The sequence below is a fragment of the Notamacropus eugenii genome, chromosome 5, assembly GCF_028372415.1.
Source record: "Notamacropus eugenii isolate mMacEug1 chromosome 5, mMacEug1.pri_v2, whole genome shotgun sequence".
NCBI classification, from domain to species: Eukaryota; Metazoa; Chordata; class Mammalia; order Diprotodontia; family Macropodidae; genus Notamacropus; species Notamacropus eugenii.
The window spans coordinates 54,373,999-54,399,496 of record NC_092876.1 but is presented as its reverse complement, the minus strand read 5'-3'; the positions used below and the strand labels follow the sequence as shown (position 1 = coordinate 54,399,496).

General features: G+C 42.4%; 1 protein-coding gene and 1 long non-coding RNA gene across 3 annotated transcripts in view; one reads left to right on the top strand and one right to left on the bottom strand.

Moving 5' to 3' along the window:
* Window positions 1–20,981, top strand: part of LOC140504239 (uncharacterized) — an 85,618-nt gene extending 64,637 nt beyond the window's left edge. Inside the window, exons 4-6 of one of the 2 annotated variants that reach the window (XR_011967016.1) lie at window positions 10,795–10,849; window positions 11,439–11,551; window positions 17,185–20,981. This is a non-coding gene — a long non-coding RNA (uncharacterized lncRNA). Of the gene's footprint in view, window positions 1–1,181; window positions 1,336–10,794; window positions 10,850–11,438; window positions 11,552–17,184 lie in introns of those variants that run through there. The other variant, XR_011967017.1, reaches the window with a different exon arrangement.
* The window catches only part of KAZN (kazrin, periplakin interacting protein), a 1,379,110-nt gene that overhangs the window by 20,985 nt on the left and 1,332,627 nt on the right, over window positions 1–25,498 (bottom strand). The window contains exons 11-12 of the mRNA XM_072608938.1: window positions 11,274–11,473; window positions 9,248–9,366 (exon numbers count right to left, since the gene is read on the bottom strand). Coding sequence (XP_072465039.1) covers window positions 9,248–9,366; window positions 11,274–11,473 — 319 coding nt within the window. The remainder of the gene's footprint in view (window positions 1–9,247; window positions 9,367–11,273; window positions 11,474–25,498) is intronic.

Here is a 25,498-nt window from a genome sequence, read left to right as displayed (position 1 = left end):
CAGAGACAGAAGCAGAAGAAACAAGGTCAGGGACAAAGACAGGATTAAGAACAGGAAGAGCAAACAAAAAGAGTAGACAGGAAACATAGAAAGGAAAATGGAAGTCATATTCTGCCTGTCGTTACTATCATTGTCTGATGAGAGAAAGAAGACAGGAGAGAAAGACAGTAAGATCATGGGGGACAGGGAGATATGGCTGGGAATGAAAATCTGCAGTATTAAACAGACAATGAGAGGGAGATGGAGACAGACAGGGAAAGAGAACAAAGTAAACAGACAGTGACAGAGAGGAGAGCAGAGAAAGTGACATGGGCAGAGAAGTAGAGACAGACTTTTTTTTAGAGAGAGAGATACACATAGAAGGAGACAAATATAAATAGAGAATAAGGCATCATAGTGAAGCAGAGACAGGGAGAAGGAGGAAAAAAAGATATCCATGTCCAGGGGCATCTCCAGCACAGTCAGATACATTCTTGATATGTTACAGAGCACAGATGTACATGCCCACATATTTTCATGCCTGCCTACCTTTGTTCCCTAAGCATCCGTGTCTGCTCATTTTCCCCACATATACCATATGCATTCACAGGAACATAGATTAAGAGTTATAAGGGACTTTGGATGTCATCTGGACCTACCCCTCATTTTACAAATGAAGATACTGAGACCCAGAGCAGTTGAAAGTCCTATCTAAAGTCACACAATCAGGAAGATGAAGGACCAGGATTTAGATCCAAGTCTCCTGACTCCAAATCGAATGCTCTCTCCACCAGTGTGCTATTTCTCAAATCCTGAGCAGATGGTTGAGTGTGCAGAGCTCCCCTAGTGCCTCTCTGATGACCCTTTCTCAGTTTCCTTTGCTGGATCATCACTAACTGTGGACATCCTCCTAGAGGGCCCTTTCTTTTTTCTGTGCAGACCTTTCCTAAGCCTCCATGGATTCAACAATCTCTACGGAGCCCCAGTCTCATTCCTGAGCCCCATACTTGGATCAACAACTGCCCGATGGGCATTTCAAACCTGATGACCTCAAAGCTCCAACATGTCCAAAACAAAGTTTCTTATTCTCATCTCTGACTCTTAGAACCTTTTGTGGTTCAGATATTTTTCATTCATGCCTGACTGTAACCCAGTTGGGGTTTTCTTGACAGACTGGAGTGATTTGCCATTTCCTTCTCTAGCTCATTTTTACAGATGAGAAAACTGAGGCAAACAGGATGAAGTGACTTGCCCAGGGTCATCAGTAAGAGTCCAAGGCCAGATTTGAACTCAGGAAGATGAGTGTTCCTGACTCCAGACCCAGTGCTCTATGCATTGTGCCAGGTAGAACCAGAAGATTGTAAATGTTTCAAATAAATAATGTTCAACTAAAACAATAGACTATGAATTTGGAAAAAATAATTATGGTAATTTATTTGCTGGTTGTTCCCTTCAGATTCCTTTCTGTTTCCTTCTTTATAAAATGTTCTTGTTGCACTTAATCCCAGTCATATTTTCAAGCCTTCTCCTGTCAGGAGAGCTCTTTCTTTTTTGTAATACCTTGGACACTTCCACTTGTTTGGACCTTAGCCACTAATACCTTGTACTTTAATTTATCCTTTCTTTCCTTCCTCCCTCCTCTTTCCCTCTTCCTCCCTCCCTTCCTCCTTCCTTTCCTCCCTGCCTTTTCCTCCCTCCCTCCCCCTTCCTTCCTTCCTATTAAGTGCTTGTTCCAAGTACTTTGCTAAGTACCCAGCACACAGAACAGACCTTGTCCTCAAGGAGCTCCTCTTCTCATAGGAGGAGACAATAAATGTTGGATGGCTGAGCTTCAAGGTGGATGAACGGGATCCTCAGGTGTGGTGGCAGGTGGAGGGTAACCCATTTTTGCCATACATTACCATTGTTAACACATCGATGATATATTTTACTCCCAGCTAGACTAGGTTCTCCCAGAAAGCAGGACCACGCCTTATGCCCCCTGGCATCCTCCACAACCCCTAGCACAGTATTCTGTACAACAGGTCCCCAACAAATGGCTGAAGAAGAAGCAGACAAGTAGAACTCAACGTGGTTGATTAAAAACAAACAAATATTGGATTTGTTATCAGAAAGCCTGGGTTTGGATTCTTGCTCTTCCACTCACTCTGTGCGGCCTTAGGCAAGCAATGTGGCCTCTCTGGGCCTCGGTTTCCTCCTCTGTAAAATGATGGGGTCGGACTCATGGTCCAGAAAGTCACCTCCAGAGCAACCCTTGCTGTAGATGCACTCAGCCTGAATGGGACCCACAGCTGTCATATAGCTCTTGGCCACATGGTGGCAGGATGGCAACAGGAATGGCCTTGCACTTGCTTGCTTAAGAGGGAGCAGATGTGTGGGGTCCATCTGGCTTAAAGACCATTACAAGGGAGGTAGTGCCTGGTCAGAGAAGCACAGTCTAGGGAGGATCATCATGGGAGCCCCAAAGGGGAGAATGAAGTCAACCAAGATTCTCAGGTCCCCAGAGAGTCCTCTCCCTTCTTCTGAGCATCCTGAGGTTCCAAGCTTTATAGCATCCATGGGAGAAGAGACCTTGGAGATGGGTTATTCCTACCTGATTCACTTTATAGAGGAGGACAGACAGACCAAGAATATAAAAGCCTATATTTGAACCCAGGTCATTTGGCCCCAAATCTAGTTTTCTTTCCCTCATACTATACTGCCTCCAACTGCTGGGGAAACTAGACACAATCACACAGAAGCAATTTTAACTAGGAAGGGGTGAACTGGGCAGATGACCCAGGCACAACCTTGACAGGGGCTGCTGGACTGGACACAGAAGCAACCTCAGCTCAGAATAGTGACCCCTTGTCTCTGAGTCTCCAAGTGTCTCCAGATCAACTGACCCTGCTCAATGGACTTCTCTTGACCCAAGACCTAGTATTGGGTTATAACTATATAATGGTATGGTGGAAAGAGCTCTGTCTCTGGAGTCCAAGAGCCTGGGTTTAAATTTCACTTTTAAATTCTGCGTGATGTTAGACAGGTCACCTTAACTTATTGGGTCTCAGTTTCCCAATCTGTAAAATATGAGGACTGGACTGAATGGCCTTCCAGCTCTATAGCTATGATCCAAGGGCTTATAGGCTTTAGAGGAAGAGGTAAAAGGCACAGGGTCATTCAGCAGGATTTGAACCCAGATCTCCTGACTTCTAGCCTAACAGATCAGACTGCTAATTCTCTTTTCTATAGCTTCCTGCAGTTCACAGAGCGAGCCCCTTTCTCATAACAACCTGTGATATGGGTAGTTCAGATTCGAGTATTCTTATCATTCAGAACCCGGAATCCTAACTGTTGTTTAGTCATTTCAGTTGTGTTCAACTCTGTGACCCCATAGAAATCTGTCCATGGGGTTATTGTTTTGTTTTGTTTTGTTTGTATTTTTGGCAAAGATACTCAAGTGGTTTCCTTCTCCAGTGGATTAAGGCAAATAGTGGTTAAGTGACTTGCCCAAGCTCACACAGCTAGGAAGTTTCTGAGGCTGAATTTGAACTCAAGTCTGCCTTACTTCAAGCCTAGCACTATCTACTACATTACCTAAGCTGCCCCGGAATCCCAGCTACAATTATTTAAATGGTAATGAAATCTTTTCTACTGATAGTGCTGCTAGCCTTTCAGTCACCTGATTTTATATCTCAGTCATCCCCTACCCTTCTCTCTCTGTGTGTATCTTTTCTTCTGTCTGTCTGAATCTCTTTGTCTCTATCTCTCTCTCCCTGCCTTTTCCTCCCTCCCCCTCAGAGTTCCCTAGAGGCAATCAGTTGATAAGTGTTTTTTATTTAAGTCCCATAATGTCTCTTCATGTACTTCCCCTGTCCACTCACAAGACCACCTCCCTGGTCTTGGATATCATCAGTTTTCTGGAACAGCTTTCTATCTGATCTCTGTGCTCTGGGCCTCTCTTTACTCCAATCCATCTTCTGTACAGCTGCCAAAGTGATTTTCCTTAAGCACAGGATTGTCCATATCAGTCCTATACTTAATAAACTCCAGTGATCCCCTATTACTTCTAGGGGAAAAAAAACCTCTGCTGACATTTAAAGTTCTTCTGTAGAATCTGGTTCTAATCTACCTTTTCAGGATTATTCTATGTTGCTCCCTATTACCTAATGTATGGTTCAGCAAAAACCCAATTCAGAAACTGTCTTCAAATATTTGGAAGGCTGTTCTGTGTCCATCACTCAACCAGCAGCATTTTTTAGGTGCCTACTATGTGCCAGGCATGGTACAAAGTGTCCTGCTTGGTCCCAGAAGACAGAACTTGGAGAACCTTGCAGAATAATAAGGGTATTTAACTTTGCTGTACTTTTTCTCTATATTTATTTTCTATTTTCATGTACATACACACATATATATGAGTTCATATATATACATTATATATAATATATATGTACACACATATATGTGTGTGTATAACATCTTCCATGTTAGAATTTGTAATCTCTCTATGAATAGAATTTTTTTCATTTATTGGACATATCTCCAGTGCCTAGTGTAGTGACTGATATACAGTAGACACTTAATAAGTCCTTGTTAAATGATTTATTATAGTGGGAAAGAGGTCAGTTTAGGCTTGAAGTCAGAGGGGAAAGCCAATAACTTCCTAACAATTAAGGTTGTCCTAAAATGGAATGGATTATCTCAGGAGGAAGGAGATCTTGGTCAGGGATATTGCAAAGGGCTATGCAAATTTTTTGTTGTTGTTTTTTAAGTCATGTCTGAATCATCATGACATCATTTGGAGTTTTCTTGGCAAAGATACTGGGGTAGTTTGCAATTTCCTTCTCCAGCTCATTTTTTTTAACAGATGAGGAAATCGAGGCATTGCAGGGTAAAATGACTTGCCCAGGGTCACACAGCTAGTAAGTGTGGCTGGATTTGAATTCAGGAAGACTCATCTTCCTGACTCCAGGCTGGTACTGTATCCACTGTGCCTCCTTGCTGCCATACAGACATTAGCTATTGGTGTTTGAATTCTCAAATTAGAAAGTTGTCTAATCCAAACAGACCAAATAGATCCAAACAGATCCCTTTACACTTGGGACAGATAACTGACGCAGCAGATAGAGTGCTAGATGGAGAGTAAGGAAGGCTTGAGTTCAAATTCAACCTCAGACACACTGGGGGTGGCAGTGAAAAAAGACACAGGAGCAGGGGATCTAGGGAATTGGGTCCTGTGTGGGGCTGAGGTGAGGCAGTGCCTGACAAGCCTAGCTGGAGCAGGTCAGGACCAAGGATAGGGAATCCAAGGTCTCTGGCCACTGAGCTCCTATTCACATGCCCTACTGATCTCAGGCAGAAAGGTTTCCTAGCCATGTGCCAAGGTATGTTTATACTGTCTGGCTGTTTGCAATGGAGCTAACAATCCCTGGATAGGTCTTACTGATTCTTCTCTCTCTCCCTGTCTCCTCCTCCTCTCTGTCTCTCTATCTGCCTCTGTTTGTCCCTCTCCTCCCCTCCCCTCCCCTCCCCTCCCCTCCCCTCCTCTCCCCTTTCCTCTCTTCTCCTACTTACTTTATAAAACTCCTACTCAAGTCTCAGGTCTCTTTGGTATACTTTTCTGGCTTCAAACCAGCCTGTTAAAAAAATCTGCAAAGCTGGTTGTGAAAATAATAGCATACACCACCAGATTTGATTAATTAACTGAGCAAAAAATGATGGGGAAACCAGTGAAGGAAATAATTATGCAAAACAAAATGTGTCAGGTTTATAGAGTGCCTCTCTCCTTCCTGGCACCCCAAGGGCTAAGTCTGTGCTCATTCTCCCCTGGACAGGGCTGAAGGGAATATGTAAATACCCCCAAACTCACCTACCTCCTAGCCTGGGGGGAGGATTAAAGTAGTGAGGAAGGAGGGAGAGAGGTGGGGCTGTAGGGTGTGGGAAGTAGTATAAGAAGGATCAGAATAATAATTGACATATGTCAGTATATATATCTACATGCATGTGCATATATACAATATACGTACATGTATGTATCTGTGCATATAAAGCATATATATGTATATACACATATATGTATGTATATCTTAAAGCATTATACATTTATTAGGAAGTGATTAAGGGACTTCCTTGAACTGTTTGAATGAGGTACCTACCATGGAGCCGGCCATGAGTGCTGTGGCTTTATGGGATCTCCCATCATGCCCAGCTACAAGAAAAGTACTTTATTCTAACAGTTCTCCTGTTATAAGCGTAATACTTTATGGTAGACTTTGAGAAGCAGTAAGGCACAGATTTCAGAGTGCTGGGCTTAGAGACCAGAAAACCTGGGTTCAAATTCTGCCATTATGCCTACTAGTTGTATCACATGGATTAAATCTTTTCACTTCTATGTTCCCCAGGAAACTCCTTGGAATTTGTCTACTAAGTCATCAGTGGGTTGTGATTTACATTAGTTGAGAGAGTTCCACTCTGGGAGATCCCTTGCCCTTACTACCAGGTACATTTAAGGTTTGCAAAGTGCTTTACAAGCCCTATAATCATTGAAGCTTTGTAACAACCTGGAGAAATGGAAACTATTGGCATTATTTTTATCCTTGTGCTCCAGATAGGGAAACTGAGGCTCAGAGAGATAAGTTTCTGGCTCAAGGTGACACAGGTTGTGTCCTCAGTTGGGTTTGAATCCAGGCTTTCACTGTAGGTAGGGCTGGCACTCTATCCACTCTGCCTAGCTTCCTCTTGAAGTAACATCGTGGGGCAGCTGTCCAAGGTTCAGCCAACTGAAGTGAATAGCATGGAGAAACAGAGTACTGAGGGAACAGCCAAGTGTCCACTTGTGTCAGAATTCTCCTCCTGTCCCTCTGCCTGTGGCTTTCCCCCTTCTTTTCATACAATGATGGAACTCTAATAGCGTCCTCACGTTCCTTGAGGGCTAGGACTGTTTTCCTTTTCATCGTTTTATTCTCAAGGCTGAGCATAGTGCCTGGTGCATAGATATAGAGACTGAGTCTGTGCTTTCAGTGATAAAAGGAAGTCCAGATTTCCTCTACCAGTGCAGGTCAGCACCTGCCTTTTGGCTTAGAGTCTTTGAGAGTTTCCTAGCGCACTGAGAGGTTTAAGTGACTTACTCAGCTGGGGTCATGAAGTCAGTACTTGTGAGAAGCAGGACTTGGACTCTGGTCTTTCTGACTTAGACACCAGCTCTCAGTCCATATGGCCACTGTATTTGGTACATAGCAGGTACCTTCATGAGAGCAGCTAGGTGGCACAGTGGATAGAGAGCTCAGCCTAGAGTCGGGAAGACTAGTCTTCCTGAGTTCAAATCTGACTCCAGACACTTTACTAGCTGTGTGACCCTGGGCAAGTCACTTTACCCTGTTTACCTCAGTTTCTCCATCTGTAGAATGAGCTAGAGAAGGAAATGGCAAACCCCTCCAGTGTCTTTGTCAAAAAAAAACCAAAAAGGGGTCATGAGAAGTCAGACACAATTGAAATGACTGAATAACAATGAAATGTGCCTTAACGAATGCTTGTAAGATGGATTGATTAATTGGAAACTGGAGGAGACCTTAGAGATTTTGATGGGAACTTAGGCTCAAAGAATTAGAGCATTTCAGCATTTGAAAAGTTATCAAAGTCTACTTAGTTTAACCTCTACCTCTCCAAGAATCCCTTTTCTAACAAGAAGTCATTTAGCTTTGGTTTGAAAACCTTCAGTGAGAGGAAATCTACCCATTTCTGAAGAATTCTATTTTACTTGTAGAGAGTTCTTTTTAAAGGTTTTGAATCCCTAATAGATAATGGATAAGTGCTTAAAGGTAGTCTCAAAGGAAAAAATGCAAGCTATTAATCATAGGCAAGATTGTACCAATTCACTAAAAATAAGCAAGATGCCAATGAAAATAACTCTAGGGTTTTGCCTCACACCCAACAAATGGGCAAATATAAAAGATAGATAAGAAGAAAGATAAAAGATAAAATAGAAATGATCCACACTGGGTGTGTTATGGGAAAACAGGCCCATTAATACATTGTTGGCAGAGCAGTGAATTGGGCTAACTATCCTGGAAAACAAATTGAAATTACACGAGGGAAGTCACTGTGTGTATTACAAGAAAGTCAACTGGAACGTATACCCCAGAAGATCAAAAATGGAAAGAAAGGTCCCATGTATAACAAAATGTTCATAGAAATGAACAAAAGAACTGGAAACCAAATGAGAGCCCAGTGATTTGGGGATGATTGAGCAAGTTGTGTTACATGATGAAAATAATGGGGTATTATTATGCTGTAGGAAATGCTGAATGTGAGGAATTCAGATAAACATGGAGTAAGTGATTTGTCTGAACTGGTGCATGCTGAAGTAAGTAGAACTGGGAAAACAACATACATAGGGATGAAAGTAATGTAAATGAGAGCATTAAAATGAAACTGAATGCTCTATATTTGTCATGAACCATCTTAGGCCCCAGAGAAGAGGTGAGGAAATGTACCTCCTTCCTCTTAGAGATGTCCAAGAGTATGGGTGCAGAATGTTACATATCCTACCAGATGAAATCCCAAGTGTTGACTGGTTTTGTTTAGCTGTTTTTGTTAGTTAAAAGGTAAGGCTTCAACAATAGGCATCAGCAAATTTTTTTTAAAGGAAAAAACAATTTAAAAGGATTTGGAAATCCTGGAAGAAATCAATGAATGAAAAACTTTTATTAAGTGGTTTTTTTTATGTGACAAGCACTAAGCTAAGCAGTAGTAATACAAATACAAAAGCAAGAAAGTCCCTGTCCTCAAGAGATTATATTCTCCCAGAGTCCAACTTTGTATGAAAAGAACTCAAGTCTTTTGAATGCAACTCTAGAAGTCTTTCCACTCTGTGATGCTGCTGCCCCAAGTTACTCCTTCCACATCATGAGGGTTAGGGGCACACAATCTTTCTGCCCCACCCTATCTGGAAAAATCCATGTAAAATTTTTTGGCCCTCGCTTCATACCAAAGAAGAATTATTATGGTATTATAAAATAAAAGTTGACATTATACAATACTATACATATATTTTATGCATTTCCGAGTCTAAACTTTTCCTGTATCATCTGAGGTTTCCATGAAAGTCCTCCAAAATTCCCATTTAATGTCTTATGCTGACCCATGATATATCAAAATTACTATGGGGAAGTCATGATGTGTAAGGAATAATTGTACTCTTGACCTTTGATAGGGACCTCAATACCAAGAGTGGAGAAAGGGGTAAGAGGATGGTGAGCCTGCTGGGAGTCAATGAATGTGAGAAGCTTACCATTTGCCAGTCTCTGCATCCCTATAGTCCTCAATCGCCAGCCGGAGCTTTCGGCGGTGCAAGGAGCTGCACACGCCAAGGCCAGTCTCCAGGTCTTCATCACTCAGACTCAGCAGCACCTGTGCCCAGGAGACAATGGGAGGTTTCAGCAGGACTCTTGGGGGCCCTGTACTAGGCCCCTCCCAGACTACAGAGAGGCATAAGTCTCAGGGGGCATCAGCAGTATGGCACCCAGTAACTTAAGCCCTCCCAGCTGGCCAACCCATTTCCACCTTGCAACACCCAATCACCATGATGATTTCATTATACTTTTGCCACAATTCTGAGAGTAGCTTGTAATCTATCTATCTGTCTATCTATCCATCTATCTATCTATCTATCTATCTATCTATCTATCTATCTATCTATCATCTATCTATCTATCTACTAAGCTAATATAATAAATAATATAGCCTAACAATATAATATAATATAGTATAGTATAATATAATACAATTAATATAATATAGGATAGAATAATACAATTAATATAATAGCTTATAATTACCTTACATAATAGTGAGTAGACCTTGAAGGCAGGTAGGTCATATAGAGACTAGATTTGGAATCAGGGTTAGAATCTTACCTCAGATGCTTAAGTAGTTATTGGACCCTGGGCAAAGTCACTTAATCTCTTTAATGACTCAGTTTCCTTATCTATAAAATGGGGATAATAATAACACCTACATCACAGGGTGGTTTTGAGTTTTGAATTTTGGTTTTGGTTTTGAATCAGATAATATATGAAAAATATTTTGCAAAGATTGAAGCACTTTATAGATGTTTATTGTAATCTAAAATGTGCATCTTAGGTGGCTCAGTGGATAGAGGCTGAGATACCTGAGTTCAAATCTGGCTCCAGACATTTCCTAGCTATGTGACCCTGGTCAAGTCACTTCACCTCCGCTTGCCTCAGTTTCCTTATCTTTAAAATGAACTGGAGAAGGAATGACAAACCACTTCAGTATCTTTGCCAAGAAAACCCCAAATGGGGTCATGAAGAGTTGGACATAACTGAACAACAACATTGTTGTTTTTATTAACATGAGGATAATAATGGCACCTAGTTTACTGTGTTTTTTTTGAAAATCAAATAAGATAATATTTATAAAGTACTTTGAAAATCATGTAAGTGTTATTATTATCATTGTTAATGATGATAACAAGTATAATATTACTACTACTACTACTATGAATCTCTCCTTACCAGTTGTTGATAGACAGTTGCATAGCTGAATAAATGCCAATCAATAAAAGAAATGTCATTGTAGCCAGGAAGACCTGGGTTTAAGTCTTGCCTCTGATTCATCCTAGCATCTGTGGTTTTGGGCAACAGGACTGGCCCTGTGTGATTTGGGGCTCTAGGTAACTTCTAAAACAAAAAATTGCTAAGGAGGGACCAACCTGCTCTGGTGGATGGAGTTTCCTCACCTGGGAATTCCCTATACCAATGAAATCACAGGATTGGTGCAAAAAAAAAAAAAAAAAGGTCTGTTTTTATTTTACAGATGAGGCAATCAGGGCCCAGAGACATGAAAACATCTGCTCAAGGTCACACAGCTGGTAAGTTATAGGGCAGGCACTAAGAAACTTCTTAAAGCAGTTCTCCTCCCAAGTGGCTACTTCATCCACGCTGCACGTGGGAGACGCCATCAATCTCCATTTTCTTGGTTAAAAAGACAAGACTTTGTTCCAAATTACACAGTGAGTTAATGAGAGAACCAGGCCTGAAACCCAGGTCTCCCAGTCTTGCCCATATTCATTTCATAAAGCCATGTAGCCCTTTTAAGGAATGAAAGCTTCTAAGGGAGGAAAATTGTTCCATGTCCAACGTGAGAAGCAGCAGCAGTAACATTTAACAAGTCAGGAGGGGACCTTAGCACAACCTCCTCATTTTATTTACATATGGGGAAATTGAGGCTCTGAAAAGGAGGGTGAATTCCATGGCTAATCAGTGACTGAGCTGGAGGAATTTGGGTGTTCCTACCTTCCCACTCTTCACGTTCTCTGCACAGGCCTTGACATACATGGGCATTGCCATGACCACCTCCAGCCAGGTCTGGACGGTCCCTGCTTTCCAGTGTGACATGGGAGTGGTTCGAACCAGCTCCACCTGCTGCAGTCGGTCCATCTGCTCCTCTCCTTCTGACAGGCTGAGGCGGGTTGGGCTGGACAGGCTGTCAGAGTCTGAAACACACAACCAGGAGGGAGAAGCTGATCTTGGAAGCTGGGAGACTGAGAGCTTGTATCTGCCAAGGAGCTGGGGTAAGAGGGTATGGGGATGTTTCACAATGGGCTCCCTCTCTAGAAGACAGAATTTCTGACACTCCCTCCCTCAGTGGTCCCTGAGGCCCCTTCCAGATCTGAGACTGTTACTCTATAACCAAAGAATGGAGAGTGTCAGAGATGAAGGAGCCTTACTACAGAGAGTGCCGGATCTGAGAGGGACCTTAGAACATGCAGCCAGAGCTGAGCACGTAGGTATTAGAACATAGAATGTCAGAGCTGAAAGGGATCTTAGAACATAGAATGTGATGAGAACTTTAGAACAGATTATTGGAAATGGAAACATGGGATGTAAGAATGTGTTAGAATATCAGAGTTAAAAGAAAGACTTCAGACTATGGAACATTAGACCAGGAAAGGATGTTATAACATAGATTGTTAGAATTGGCAGGGACTTTAGAACACAGATTGTTAGAACATAAGAGTTGGGAGAGACCTTAGAAATCGTTCATTTTACTCCTTAAATCTATAAATGAGGTCCAGAGAATAAATCTTGGCCCAGGACCACATAGAATGATTAATTGGATGTGACTGTACACTTTGAGAGACAAAATAAAATTAAAATTGTTTCTGATGATTTTAGCAGAATAAATTAAGAAAGAGGGGGCAGTGGGAAAAGGGAGAGGAGAAGAGAGGAGGGGAGAGAGGGGGAGAGGGGAGAGAAAAGGGAGAGGAAGAGAAAGTATAAGAGGAAGAGAGAGAAGGAAGAGGAGGAGGTGTTAGAGGGTTAGTGTGGAGAGAGAGAAAAGAGAAGGGAAGGGAAAAGGGAAGAACGGGGAGAGAAAGAAAGAGGAAGAGAGGGGTGGGAAAGAAGAGAGGAGACTGGGGGGAAAGGGGAGGGAAGGAAAAGGAAGGAGAAGGCAAGGGGAGAAGAGAGGAGGGAAGAAAAGGGAAGGGGAAGAGAGGGAAGGGGGAAAAAATACTTTTTTCCCAAACTGCACAGAAATAGAAAACAGAAAACATCAGAAATCTATGGAAAATTATATAGATATTAAATTATATAAATGTATATATATATTTATATATGAAAATACAAGTTGGCTTAGGAAGATAGTAGGCTAAGAGCAGTTGGAAGAAGGGATTCCTGGGAGTTGGGAGAGGGAGGGAGGACCCTGGGGAAGAGAAGGGACTTCCAGGACCAGACCTGGCTGGGCTTCCTGAGCCCAGCCCTTCCCCCACACTCTGAAATACAGCCTGCAGCCTGCCTGCTTTTCTTTGCGCCAACTGCAGAGGACAAGCTGCAGGTCTGATTTTTCTAGAAGCTTGGGCCAGGTTGCAGGGGCGTTGCCATGGCACCCATTCCCTCCTTTCCCACAGCCAACTGTGCTTCCCTGGGGAGGTGAGGGTCTGATCAGAATCACCTGCTAAGGAAGCCCATGTCTAGACCCTGGGGACAATGGGGCCTGTGCCCCAGGGAACCTGGAGGGAACTTGGCCTAGAAAGTCAAACTCACAGGATTTTAGAGTAGCAAAGGGCCTTAAGGACATTAATTCACAGGAGTTAGAGCTGGAAGAGGCCTCCCCACAACTCTCACAGATCCAGCCCAGGTCTGGGAGTCAGGAGATCCAGGTTTTATTACTGGCTTTGTCACTAACTCATTGGGGAAGTCAACTGACTTCTCTGCATCCCAATTTCCATATTTGTAAAATGAGCGGTGGTGGAGGTGGAAAACAATCAAAACAATGCTTCCAAAAGATTATAGCCCCAAGAAGAGTCATGAGAGGATTCATTCCCCTCACTTCTTTGCAAAACTGGAGGACTGTGGATAGAGAACTCTGCATAGAGCATCAGACTAACATCAGTGTGTTAGATCTGCTAAACTCCCTCCCCATTCATATTTTAAGGGATGACTCTCTGGGAGGAGGGGAGAGGCTAGGATGGATACAGAGGGAAATGTGTGATATGAAAACAAAAGATACCAAATACAATTAATTTCTTTAAATGAAGGAATTAGATTAAATCAGGACTTCTTAACATTTTTTTTTGGTGACCTAGATTCCTTTATCAGTCTGGTGAAGCTGATGGACTCCTCAGAAAGATGTTTTTAAAAGCATAAAATAACATATGTAGAAAATAGAAAGGAAACCAATTTTAAAGTAGTTTTCAAAATATTTTTTAAAAATCATAGAGTGAAGAATTTTTGGGCTATATGATCTCTAAGCTCCCATTCAGATCTTAAATTCTATGAATTACTTAATTATGAAGTGCCTGTCCTTTGAGAAAACTAGAAAGAGTTAGGATGAGGCAAGCCCCATTATTCTGAGGGAGTTGAAGTGTATAGGAATGTATTTGCTATGAAAACTCTTGTGTCTTCCCAAGAACACTATGTTAGACTAAACTCATTTCCATTTTATATGGGGGGGCGGATTATCAAGCTGGTAAGCCAGATGATAGAGGTCACTACAGATTTTAGCCAAACATTTCATATAGTTTTTTTACATTATGCTGGAAAAGATGGTGAGATGAGGGTTGGAGAAAAGGACAATTAAAGAGTTTCAGAAATGTCCAGGCCACAAAATGCTCTCATGGTTCCAGGTCAGCTAGGTCACTCCAGTAGCATGTGTTTGGCCTCGTGTAGTTCAGTATTTTTATTAATGACTTGAATAAAAACATGGAAGGCAGGCTTATCAACTGCGCCACTGACACAAAGCTGGGAGGGAGAGATAGCACACTGGATGTCAAAATCGGGATCCCAAAAGATCTTGACAGGTCAATATATTGGGCTGGAGATAATAAGATGAAATTTAATAGGTATAAAGTCTTATATTTGGGTTTAAGAAAATTGACTTTGCAAATACAAGATGGGGGAGATGTGGTTAGACAGCAGTTTGCCTGAAAGAATCTATGGGTTTCAGTGGACTGAAAGCTTAATATGATTCCACTGTCTGGCCCACAGGAGCACGTAATAAATACTTGTTGATTGTGTCAACAGTGGAATATGGTGGCCAAGAAAGATATCAAAATAATAGTCTGCACCTGAAAGGCATAATGCCCAGGATGAGGGAGATTTTTCTAAAGAGTAAGTCTGAACATGCCAACCCCATCCTTTCCCAAATCAATAAACTCCAGTGATTCCCTATTACCTCCAGCATAAAACACCAACTCTTCTGTCTAACATATAGAACTCTTCACAAATTGACCCCATTCTAACTTCCCAGTCTTGTTATGTTTCATTCAGCTCCGTACAGCTACAGACCTGGCAAGCCAGTTTTTTTGTACCTTATACTCCATCTCCCATCCCTATTCCTTTGTCCACATTTAGGAAGTGTCTGAGGCTAGATTTGAACTCAGGTCTTCTTGACTCCAGGACTAGGACTCTAGCTATTGCACCATTTAACTCCCTCTAAATTACAGAGAGTAGAAAAAGCGATAGAAAGGAAAGAGATGGAAAGAAAGGTGGAGAGCTGCATATGTGCATATATTTATATAGGGATACAGAATAAGAAAAATGATAGAAAAAAGAGACAAAATTAGATAGGATAGGTGAAAGAAAGAAAAGAAAGGGAACAGAGAGAAAGAAAAATAGGAAGGGAAAGAGAGGCAGAAAAGAGAGAAGTAGGAAAAGAGGAAGAGAGAAAGAGAGATGGTAAAAGAGAAAGAGAGATAGCTAAAAAAAAAAATAGAAATAAATGACAGGTAAAAGACAGAAAGCCCAGGAGAGTACAGAAAAAGAGAAAGATTGAAAGAAACGTCATAGAACAGTGGTTTAGAAGAGGGGTTGGGCATATCTTAAGCCTAGGTGCTGGTCCCTTAGAGGGAAGGGTGTTTAAATGCCAGCAAGGGCTGCTGAGATGTGGATCTGTGTCCTTGGTCTGTCTGAATTCTAAATGGAAATTGATCAGAAGCTTGGTGCCAGGTAGATGGGTTCTCTGCTATGGGGCCTGACCAGATCCATCGGAGCCACAGAGCCCTTCTCCAGTCCAAAAGGCACGGGTTTGCTTTTCCTGCTTGGAACACCAGTGCTGGTGAAAACTCAGGAACACATAATGTAATGATCTGCATTTGCATAAGAATGTCCCTGGCCAGCAGGGTGTTTTTCAGCTAATGGCTGCAGCAGGTTAGGTGTAGGAAAGAAACTTCACAGTTGTTCTCACTGATCTCATGCAAGTCTTGGGCATGCTGCATGTTGAATCATATCAATTAGAGAAAACCACATATTTTGGTTCAAAGGAAAAACATGTTCCTTTTAGTCACTGGTGTACATTGATGCACCAAGGGCTGGGAAGGAAGACCAGATCTCTGAAAACCTTTTGAGAATCACAGAAACAAGATGTCAGAGTTCAAAGGAATCTTAGAAGAGATGTGAGAACTGGATAAGACCTTCGATCACATAATGTGAGACCTTAGACTACTAGTAAGAAAGAATCTTAGAGCATAAGCAATTTGGAGCCAGGATCATAAATTTAGAGCTGGGGAGGAGGGACCACGACACAGATAACATTAGAGTTGAGAGGGACTTTAGAACAGAGAATGTCAGAGCTGGGAGGGGCCCTGAGAACACAGGGTGTCAGAGCTGGGAGGGCCCTTAGAACACAGGGTGTCAAAGCTGGGAGGGCCCTTAGAACACGATATCAGGCCTGGGAGGGCCCCTTTGAGCACATGATGTCAGGGCTGGGAGGGCCCCTTTGAACACATGATGTCAGGGCTGGGAGGGCCTTTAAATGTAGAGATTCAAAATTGCCTGGGGTTTTTGAGGTCATCATTTCACTCATGTACACATAGGAAACTGAGGAGAGGTGATGTGCTGATGTTAGGTTCCCATTTCCCAGGTGAATGGGGCTTTTTCCTTTGCCCCTTCCTCACAGGCCTGGGTGGTGCCTGTCCATCTCCCCCAGGGCCTTAGGGCAGGATGCTCTGAGCAGCCCTATGGAGGAAGAACCTCCCTCATGATGATAATGTTGACTTTCCCCCCATCACAAAACTGTGTTCTCCTTGTCTCCAGCTCATCCAAGTCTGGCTCCAATTCAAAAGGGCCCTTTAAGGCTTTTTCCGTATCTCCTTTTCCTCTGACCATTCTCGATGGGAAGAGAGCAATTCATCCTCCACCCTCCAGGATTTAAAGCCAGGAAAAGGAGGCTCCAGAAAGGGTGGGTGGCCTCTCTTGCCTTGCCTGGGCTATAAATGATTAATTAAAGGCACTTTTGGAAATGCAAGCGTTATAGCTACAGTTTTTATGCCCTAGAATCCCATCAATTCCTGACTTTTTTATTTCGGCTCGTTATCCTCCCTGAAAGGAGGCATAACTCACATTTACAACCAGGTTTGGAGGGATGGAGAGCCACCTAAATCGGAGATGGCTGCAGGATGGTTTCGTCCTGCCTGGTCTGTGCTAAGCCTCCTTGTGGACATAGGGGTATGAACCCTGGGCTAGACTGAGGCCATCACTACTTTCTCCCATTCCAGCTCGGCTGCTCTTCTCATGTTTAGCCAGTCTGGAGTAGAAGAGTCTTCCCTTCTCAGCCTCCCCCTTCCCTGGAAGCTGAAATCTGAGAACTGGGAGTTAGGGGCTAAGATCTGGTTCAAGACAGAGCACTCTCCCCCCAGGGTAGGGGGTGCCCTCTTCTTCCTTCAAACTTACTAATGCTTAATGTCCATAATCTTTCATTTATTAGCTGTATTCTTTTACTTTGAAGCCCCATCTGTGATGTCATCAGCACAGGGAATTCCCAGGTGAGGAAATTCCCTCTACTAATGCAGGTGAGTGCCTTCTCTAGAGAGTTTTTCAGTTATACCAACAGTCACTTGTCTAGGGTCACACAACCAGTATGTACCAGGGGGTCTCTCTAATTTTAAGATCATCTCTAGGTCACCTCTGTCTCTTACCAAGAGAGCTGGCATTTCTTTTATTTTAAATTTGGGTTCATCCACAAGCACGTGCGTGTGACTCCTAACACTGGAGAGTCTGAGGCTGGTAGATCTCTCAAGCTCAGAAAGCTCTGAGCCACAGTGGGCTAAAGTCGATTAAGTTTGAGTGTCTGACATCAGTATGGTGAGCCCCCATGGGCGGAAGGGTTTGTAATGAAGACAACCAGCCCAGGTCAGAAACAGAGCAGGTCAAAACTCCTATGTCCAGTAGTGGAATCAGGTCTCTTTATTTACATCCTATGTGAGATAAGGAAACCCAATCAAAATGTTTTTCCTAAAAAATTGTAATTTGCTCAGTATAGGGAATTCTCAATATGAAAACACCTGCTGATGCAGGTTAGCAAATCTTGAGGCTTAGTTAGGCTCAAGGGGAAAGGAATGCCAGAAAGGAAAGGATTTTGTTGGAGCTTGGAACCCAATTCAGGGTTGATTGTGCTCCATCCTCTAGAACTAACTCCCCCCAAATAGAAGGAGGCTTTTATATTCCTGTTGCTATGATAAGGAGTTTACATGGGAAAATCCCACTAATGTAAATGAGGTCAGTGTTCAAGCAAAGAAGAGAATATGACCATCAATCTTGAAAGAGAAAACTGAATTGGGAAGGCATTGGGCTTATATTAGAGGGAGAAGGGGGAGAGAGCATTGACTGAATGGCCTTGAAAAAACTTCCCACTCTCTATACCTGTAGAGAAAACCACACCTAGGAATGGGAAGATTCTCCCTGCCACCCATCCCCAACCTTCTAAGGTCAACTTAGGTTCAAAGTTAGACTTAGAAGGGACCTCAAAGATCTAGAATCTAGTCCAGGACTCTCTCCTAATTAAAGAGGAGGAAACTGAGGCCCAGGGAGGGGTGACTAGTCCAAGGTCACTCAGAACTAAGAAAGAATAAAGCTGGGATTTGAACTCAGATCCTCTTACTCCAAAATCCAGTTCTCTTTTATGGATCTGCTTTAAGTTCAGGCTAACATTAGAGATCACTGGATCCTGAACTGAACCCTGCTAGGGACCTTAGAAATCATCTCATCCAATCCCTTCATTTTACGGATGAGGAAACTGAGACTCGGGGAGGAGATATGGACTATCCAGGGTCACTCATGGCACAGCTAAGAGTCCTATTCAGGTCCTCTAATTTCAGATTTCTTCCATGGACCCCAAATTCCAGATCTGCTGTTAGTTTGATCAGAGGAGACTGTCCCTTTTGCCTGTCCTGGCTCTTGAGTCCTCTAGATCTAACTTTTGCTGTTCAGGTCATTTAGGTCTTTTCTTGTGAACTGTCTTTTGCATGACACCTCTTGGATCCCCACAGGTCCAGAGAGGACTAAGAGGTGGCCTCGACTTTCTCCTTGGCCTGACATCCATAGCATAGGCAGGTCTGGGGCGGGACCTCTGATGTTTCAGGACTGAGGACCCCAAATATCCTGAAGCTACTTTGCTTTCCTGGTCACCTGCACCTCCCGTCCTTTGGAACAAAGTTCTGCCCTGGCATCCTTCTTCAGACAGAGCTCTCTTCCTGTGGGAAAAGGGGACTAGAGCCCATCTATTAGCACACTTAAAGTCAAAAGCTGTAACCTTACTTTAAAAATTTTTAATTTTTTAATTAAATTATTTTATAAATACTATTTTATAGTATTTTAATAGGAGAAAGTGATTTTTGGCAGTGGATCACAGCTCCTGGGTTCAATTTTAATTATAATTTTTTTGGTAGCTGCATTCCGCCACCCCTTCCTTGATTCCCTGCAAAAGACGGAAACAAGTGGCCAAGAATTTCTCTAATCTTCAAAATGTGTTTCACAATAATACTTTCTTGTCAGAAGTTTTGTGGCCTGGAGAATATAAGTGCCTTGAGGGCGGCCACTGTCTTGCCTTTGAATTTGTTTTGCTAGGGCTTGGGATACAGTAAGAGGTTCACAAATGCCTTTTGATTCATTCATTCATATAGTAGGCACTTAATAAAAGTCACTCACATAGGGCAAATGCTCACATGGTGGTCAGAAGAAGCAGTACAAGAACATTTTCAAGGTCTTACTTAAGAACCTTGGGATTGACTGTATGATATGGGAGACTGGCACAAGACTGCTCAGCATGGCGTATGCCCTCATCAGAGAAGGTGCTTGCTCTATGAGCAAAGCAGAATTGAAACAGATCAAAGGATACGTAGGATGAGAGAATTTAGAGCAGCCACCCCAAATGTTCACACAGACTTTGCCCCAGCCGGGGTGGAACATTTTGAGCTCATAGTGGTGTGATCAGTCACAGTGGAACATACTGAAACCTGACTTGAGCACTGTGATGTCATTTTGGTCTTCTTTGAGAGTGACTTAATAAATACTTGTTGGAATAACAATAACTAGTCTTTAATTTAAGTACTTTAAGATTTGCAAAACACCTTATCAAATATTACTTCATTTTATTTTCACAAAACCATGGGAGATAAATGCTATATTATCCTGATTTTGCAGCTGAGGAAACTGAGGCAGATAGAGGATATGTGACTTGCCCATGGTCACACAGCTAGTAAGCAGGAAAATTGGGGCAGACAGAAGTTACAGTACTTGCCCAGTGGCACAGCCACCACAGAGGCTGGATTTGAACTCAGCTCCAATTGAATGAAAATTCAGAAAGCCTGAAAGTCAGGTAGTCCTCTGAAAAGAACTGGCATTGAGCAAAATGGAGCTACTGGTAATTAACCAGAATTTCAGAAACCTGATTTAGAATTCTAGCCCAAGTACAGTTTGTGGGGGAAGAGGGTGCCTTTATAAGCCAGAGGAATAGCCCCAGGCCCTCTCACTGCCTGTGAGGACGAGGCTTCTTATCCAAATCTGGTAGCACTTTTCCTTCTCGCCAAACATTTCCCTCCTGTCTCCCCAGTGTCAAGGCCCATGTCAGTCAACTACCATTTATTAAGAGCCTACTATGTATGTGCCAGACACCATGCTGAGTGCTGGGAATACAAAGAAAGGCCAACTCCCCTTCTCCCCACCAAAAAATCCCCTGCAATAACACTCCCAGTATAATTCCTAAGGAAATGACAATTTAATAGAGGAGAAAACACACAGAGGGAAGGCAGTAAGATTAAGGAGGATTATGGGGCATGTGAGGTGAATTCCCTCATTTATATAACCAATTTGTTTTTCACTCCAGTTCATAGCTTCTTCTCTAGAAGCATTAAATTTCAGATTCTGTTCTAATGCTCAGAGATTCCCAGAATACATACTGCACTTACCAGATTATGTACCCATTTTTCAGAGCTATGTTTTAGAGGACCTAGGATCCAGACGTAGGATTTCCTTAGTGTAGGTTACTCTCAGAAAAATTTCCCTGCTAACATCACCTTCTCTGTAACTTGTACCAATTTCATATAGAAATGAGAGCCAGTCTGTAAGGATCCCTGGGGACCACATATTTAGAATTCAAAAATTTAGAAAATTTAGAAAATCACATGTTAGCACTATTTATATCCTATGGTATTTTATTTATTTTGCTAAAGATTTTCTAATGGCATTTTAATTGGTTCAAGTTTCCCTCCAGAGTACAGAAGTGTAGAGGACCAGGCTGGAGCACCTTGTTTTGGATACTTCTGGCCTAGAATACTGGGAGGTTAACAATCTTGCCCAGACTCACACACAGCGTATATCAGAGAAGAAAACTGGATCTAGTTCCTGATTCCTTATCCCCATCAGTTAAATAACCTATATTAAGTCCTTCCTTCCTTCCTTCCTCCCTTCCTTCTTTCCTCCCTCTCTTCCTTCCTCTTTTCCTTCCTCCTCCTTTCCTCTCTTCTTCAACATTCTAGGAAAATGTTCCCATTTTAGAACTTGGACTCTAAGTCCAAGTGTTTGTTTGTTAAGCACTTGCCACCCTTCTGACATGCTTGGAAAATATTCTCGCATGGTATTATAAATGTGGTCCTAAGAAGCAGCTCATAAAAGTCTCTAAACCAGGATGCTCCTACAAACTCCTTGCTAATTGACCCCAGTATCTGACTGTCCCCCTCACAAGTAACTTCAGTTTCTGATGGAGCTAAAGTATGTGCTCTTCGTTTTTCTCCAAACATTCAGCTGGCTCCATCTTCTAAATATGGCCCCCACTCCAGGAGGTCAATGAGATCATCACTTTAGGGTGATCTCTATTTTATAGTATGTTTTCTTATAGTATCTCTCACAGGCAGATGGATTTGGATTGAAATCCCCAAGAAGACTGAGAAAAGTCTTTGTGGAAGTAGTTTTGTTGGGAATATTATTCTGGATTAGTGTGGCAAGGGACCATGGATGCAGAATGTTGACCTGGGAAGCAAAACTGAGAGAAATAAGACTGTCCAGGTCAGCTTTTTTTTTTTTTTTTTTAAAGCATCTTCAAAGAAGAGTGGGAGACAAGAGATATTAGGACACAGCATGTTAGCATGCTACTTGGACTGGGAATAGGTCACTTGAGGTGGGAGGGTGGCAGCCAAAGGAGAAAAATGTCAGAGGTGAGATGGATTTTAGAGAATAAAATGTGATACAATGGGTAGCTTCCTAATTTTAACTAATTATTCCACTTTTTGTTATTGTTCAGTCATTCTAATCATGTCAGATTGTGACCCCTTTTGGACTGATTTGCCATTTCCTTCTCCAGGTCATTTCACAGATGAGGAAACTGAGGCAAACAGGGTTCAGTGACTTGCCCAGGGTCACACAACTAGTAAATATCTGAGGTTAGATTTGAACTCAGGTCTGCCTGACTCCAAACCTGGTGTTCTATCCTCTGTGCCACCTAGCTGCCCCAATTATTACAGCTAATTATGTACTAAATTTGGTTGTTTCTGTCTGCTGAAGAAGTGTCAGCATTATTAGCATCTTCTAAATTTTGACACCCAGGGACAGAGTCCCAGTTGCCCTACCATAGCTATGACTTTGTCATGTGCGGCTTCCCACCTGGGCTTGCATGTGGGTTCTCTGCAGTTTACTGCATGGAGGTATTGGGGGATTTTCCCCTGTAGGTCTGCTCTGCTGATAGATTATAATTCCCGTACTCATTTACACATCTTATATATATCCAGGTCATGTTACAGTGCCCACTACTGGGTACATTCTGAAGTTCTGTGAAGAACAGGGCAGTTCTAAAAGAATAGACACATGATTTTTGTCCAAAGCTGTAGGATATGTCATTATTCCTTGATACCTTCTTTGATGTACTCTGTATATCTGGGCTCTTGAGCAGCACAGGACCTAGACGTGGAACTCATGTGCAGACAGCTCGGGGAACAAAGATATGACACAAGACCCTGACCAGGCCTGTCTGAGAGATCAGTAGCCAGGTCACATGGAACAAGCACTAAGGAAAAAGAAGGAAAGGCCAGATCCCTACAATGAGCTATTGCAGAAATTCTGAACCTGGAATCTGTGCGCTCTCTCTCTCTCTCTCTCTCTCTCTCTCTCTCTCTCTCTCTCTCTCTCTCTCTCTCTCTCTCTCTCAAATGTTTTTGAGCAGGTGGATTTCCGAAAATCTCTTTCTCTTTCCTCTCTTCTCTCTCTCCTCTATATATACATATATGTACACACACACACACACACACACACACACACACACACACACACACACACACATATATATATATAATTAGATTTAAATACATTTGATTTCCTTTGAATCCTATGTTTTTTATTCATGCACTTTAAAACATTATTCTGAGACTGTGTCTAGAGGCTTCACCAGACACTGCCCAAGGGGGCTCCAAGACATGCCAGTAAGGCTTAAGAATCCCTCCTGATCTCCCCCAAATACTCCCATCTATCACACTGGGGATCTCACGAAACAAAAGCTGGCTTTGCATTTCTACTCTAGGGTTCCTAAAGTGTTCTTTATCCAGATACAAGTAGAGATTTAGACCTGAGAGAGACCTTAGCAGTCATCTTGTCTAATTTATTTTTTAGATGAGGAAACTAAGGCCCTGAGAAGTCGTGTTTTGCCCAAAGTCACATAGCTAAAAATCCTGACTTTGATTTGAATTTGAATTCCGGTCCACTGACTCCAAGCCCAACATTCTTTCTACTAAACCAAACCTTCTGTTGTAGAGCACAGACCCAGTCATGTTCCTTGACCCATGTACCCCTTGTTTCTTTTTGGCTAATCAAGGGCCTTGGGTTTGAGCTGTGTGGTTTGCAGCGTGGCTATCTCTCCCCAATATTGGAGTGGTTATCTGGATATTAAATTATTATCTGGTTATTGAGGATCAATCAACAAACATTTATTAAGTACCTACTGGGTACCAGGCATTGTACTAAGCTTTGGAAAGTAGAGAAATACTGGAATTGCAACTTTTTTCATCCAATCAAAGGTCCATCTGGACAAGTAGAGGATTTCACTTGTGACAGTGAATAACATCAATGAGTGTTTTGAGGGAGATTTATGATTGGTGCTTCAAGATGTTAGCTTTCAAAGAAAGGACTCCCCAAACATCCCAGCCTCCCTAAGTAATTTGTTACAGAAATGTTATATAGGAATTGATCCAAACCCTTCTGAAACCAATTAATATCTTCAGCCTGTATTACATGTTGGACAACGGGTTTCATAAACTTGCAGCTGACTCTGTGAAGCACAATCTCCTTTTATTTGTTTGAAACTGAATTGACCAGAGCCTCTGGCAGTGAGGGTGAGGGGACAGGACCAGGCTGCCTGAGAAAGAGTGGCTGGCCCAGGTCAAAGCTGAGCTCATCAGAAGTGGAGTTGGTTCAGTGGCTGCTGCGTTTCTAGCTTGGGAGAGAAAGGGACACACAGTCTCCAAAAGAAAACAAACAAAACAAAACAAAAACATAAACTATCTCTTATTTTTGATATTCTGTGATTTGATGAAAAAAATGGTAGTCTTCTTATAGATATCATTTGTGGGTTTTTAGACACCAATCATATTATAGGATGATTTCTAATTTCCTAATCTGGGAAATAATATGGTTGGTGATTTCTAAGGCCCTTCCCAGCCCTGACATCCTGTGTTCTAAGGGCCCTCCCAGCTCTGACATCCTGGGTTCTAAGGCCCTCCCAGCTCTGACATCCTGTGTTCTAAGGACCCTCCCAGCTCTGACATCCTGGGTTCTAAGGGCCCTCCCAGCTCTGACATCCTGTGTTCTAAGGACCCTCCCAGCTCTGACACCCTGGGTTCTAAGGGCCCTCCCAGCTCTGACATCCTGGGTTCTAAGGGCCCTCCCAGCCCTGATAGTCTATGTTCTAAGGCCCTCCCAGCTCTGACATCCTGTGTTCTAAGGGCCCTCCCAGTTTTGACATTCTTCATGCTAAGGGCTCTCTCAGTTCTGACATTCTGTGTTTTTAGTTTCTTTCTAGCACTATGTTCTAAAGGGTCTCCCAGTTCTGTTATTCTAGGTTCTAAGTTTCTTCCTAGCTCTGACAGTCCAGTTCCCAGGGCCCTTCCAGCTCTGATACTCTAGAATTCTAAGGTTCACATTGCTTGTACACAGTAGGTGCTTACTAAAATGTTGAAGTGAATTAAATGGAATGGTTCAGTCATCAGTAAAATCAGCTTTGCAAATAACCACCTGCTTAGGCAAACAGCAATTGATGCCTTGAACGAGCAATGAAATTGACTAATCTATCTTACTGTAACCCCCCAGGGTACTTCTTAGGGGAGAAAAGGTGGGTCCAGGGGATAAAGTAATCCCTTACAAGGCTGACTAATTAGCATTTAGTTGGGCATACATATATTTATGTATGTCTGTTCTTAATTTTCCATGCAAAGAGAGCAGTGTTTGGATAATGCAACATAGTGGGTAGTAAAAAATAATTTCTATTTGGCTTTGGGGGCATGATGCAATTTTTTTTACAACAGATTTACTTTCCTAATTATGTTTGGCTCAGGCTTGTGTTAAAATGAGTTCATATTTTCAGAGGCTGTACCAACAGACAGAGGGAGGGTGGGTGGTAAGGAGAAGTAAACTGGGGGCAAATACACATAGAAAGAATCTGAGAAGAACATTAGCTTCAGTCAGAGGATTTCTGTTTTAATCTCAGTTCTATTTACTCACTCTCACTTCCCTCTCTGGGCCTCACTTTCCCTGCCTGTATTATT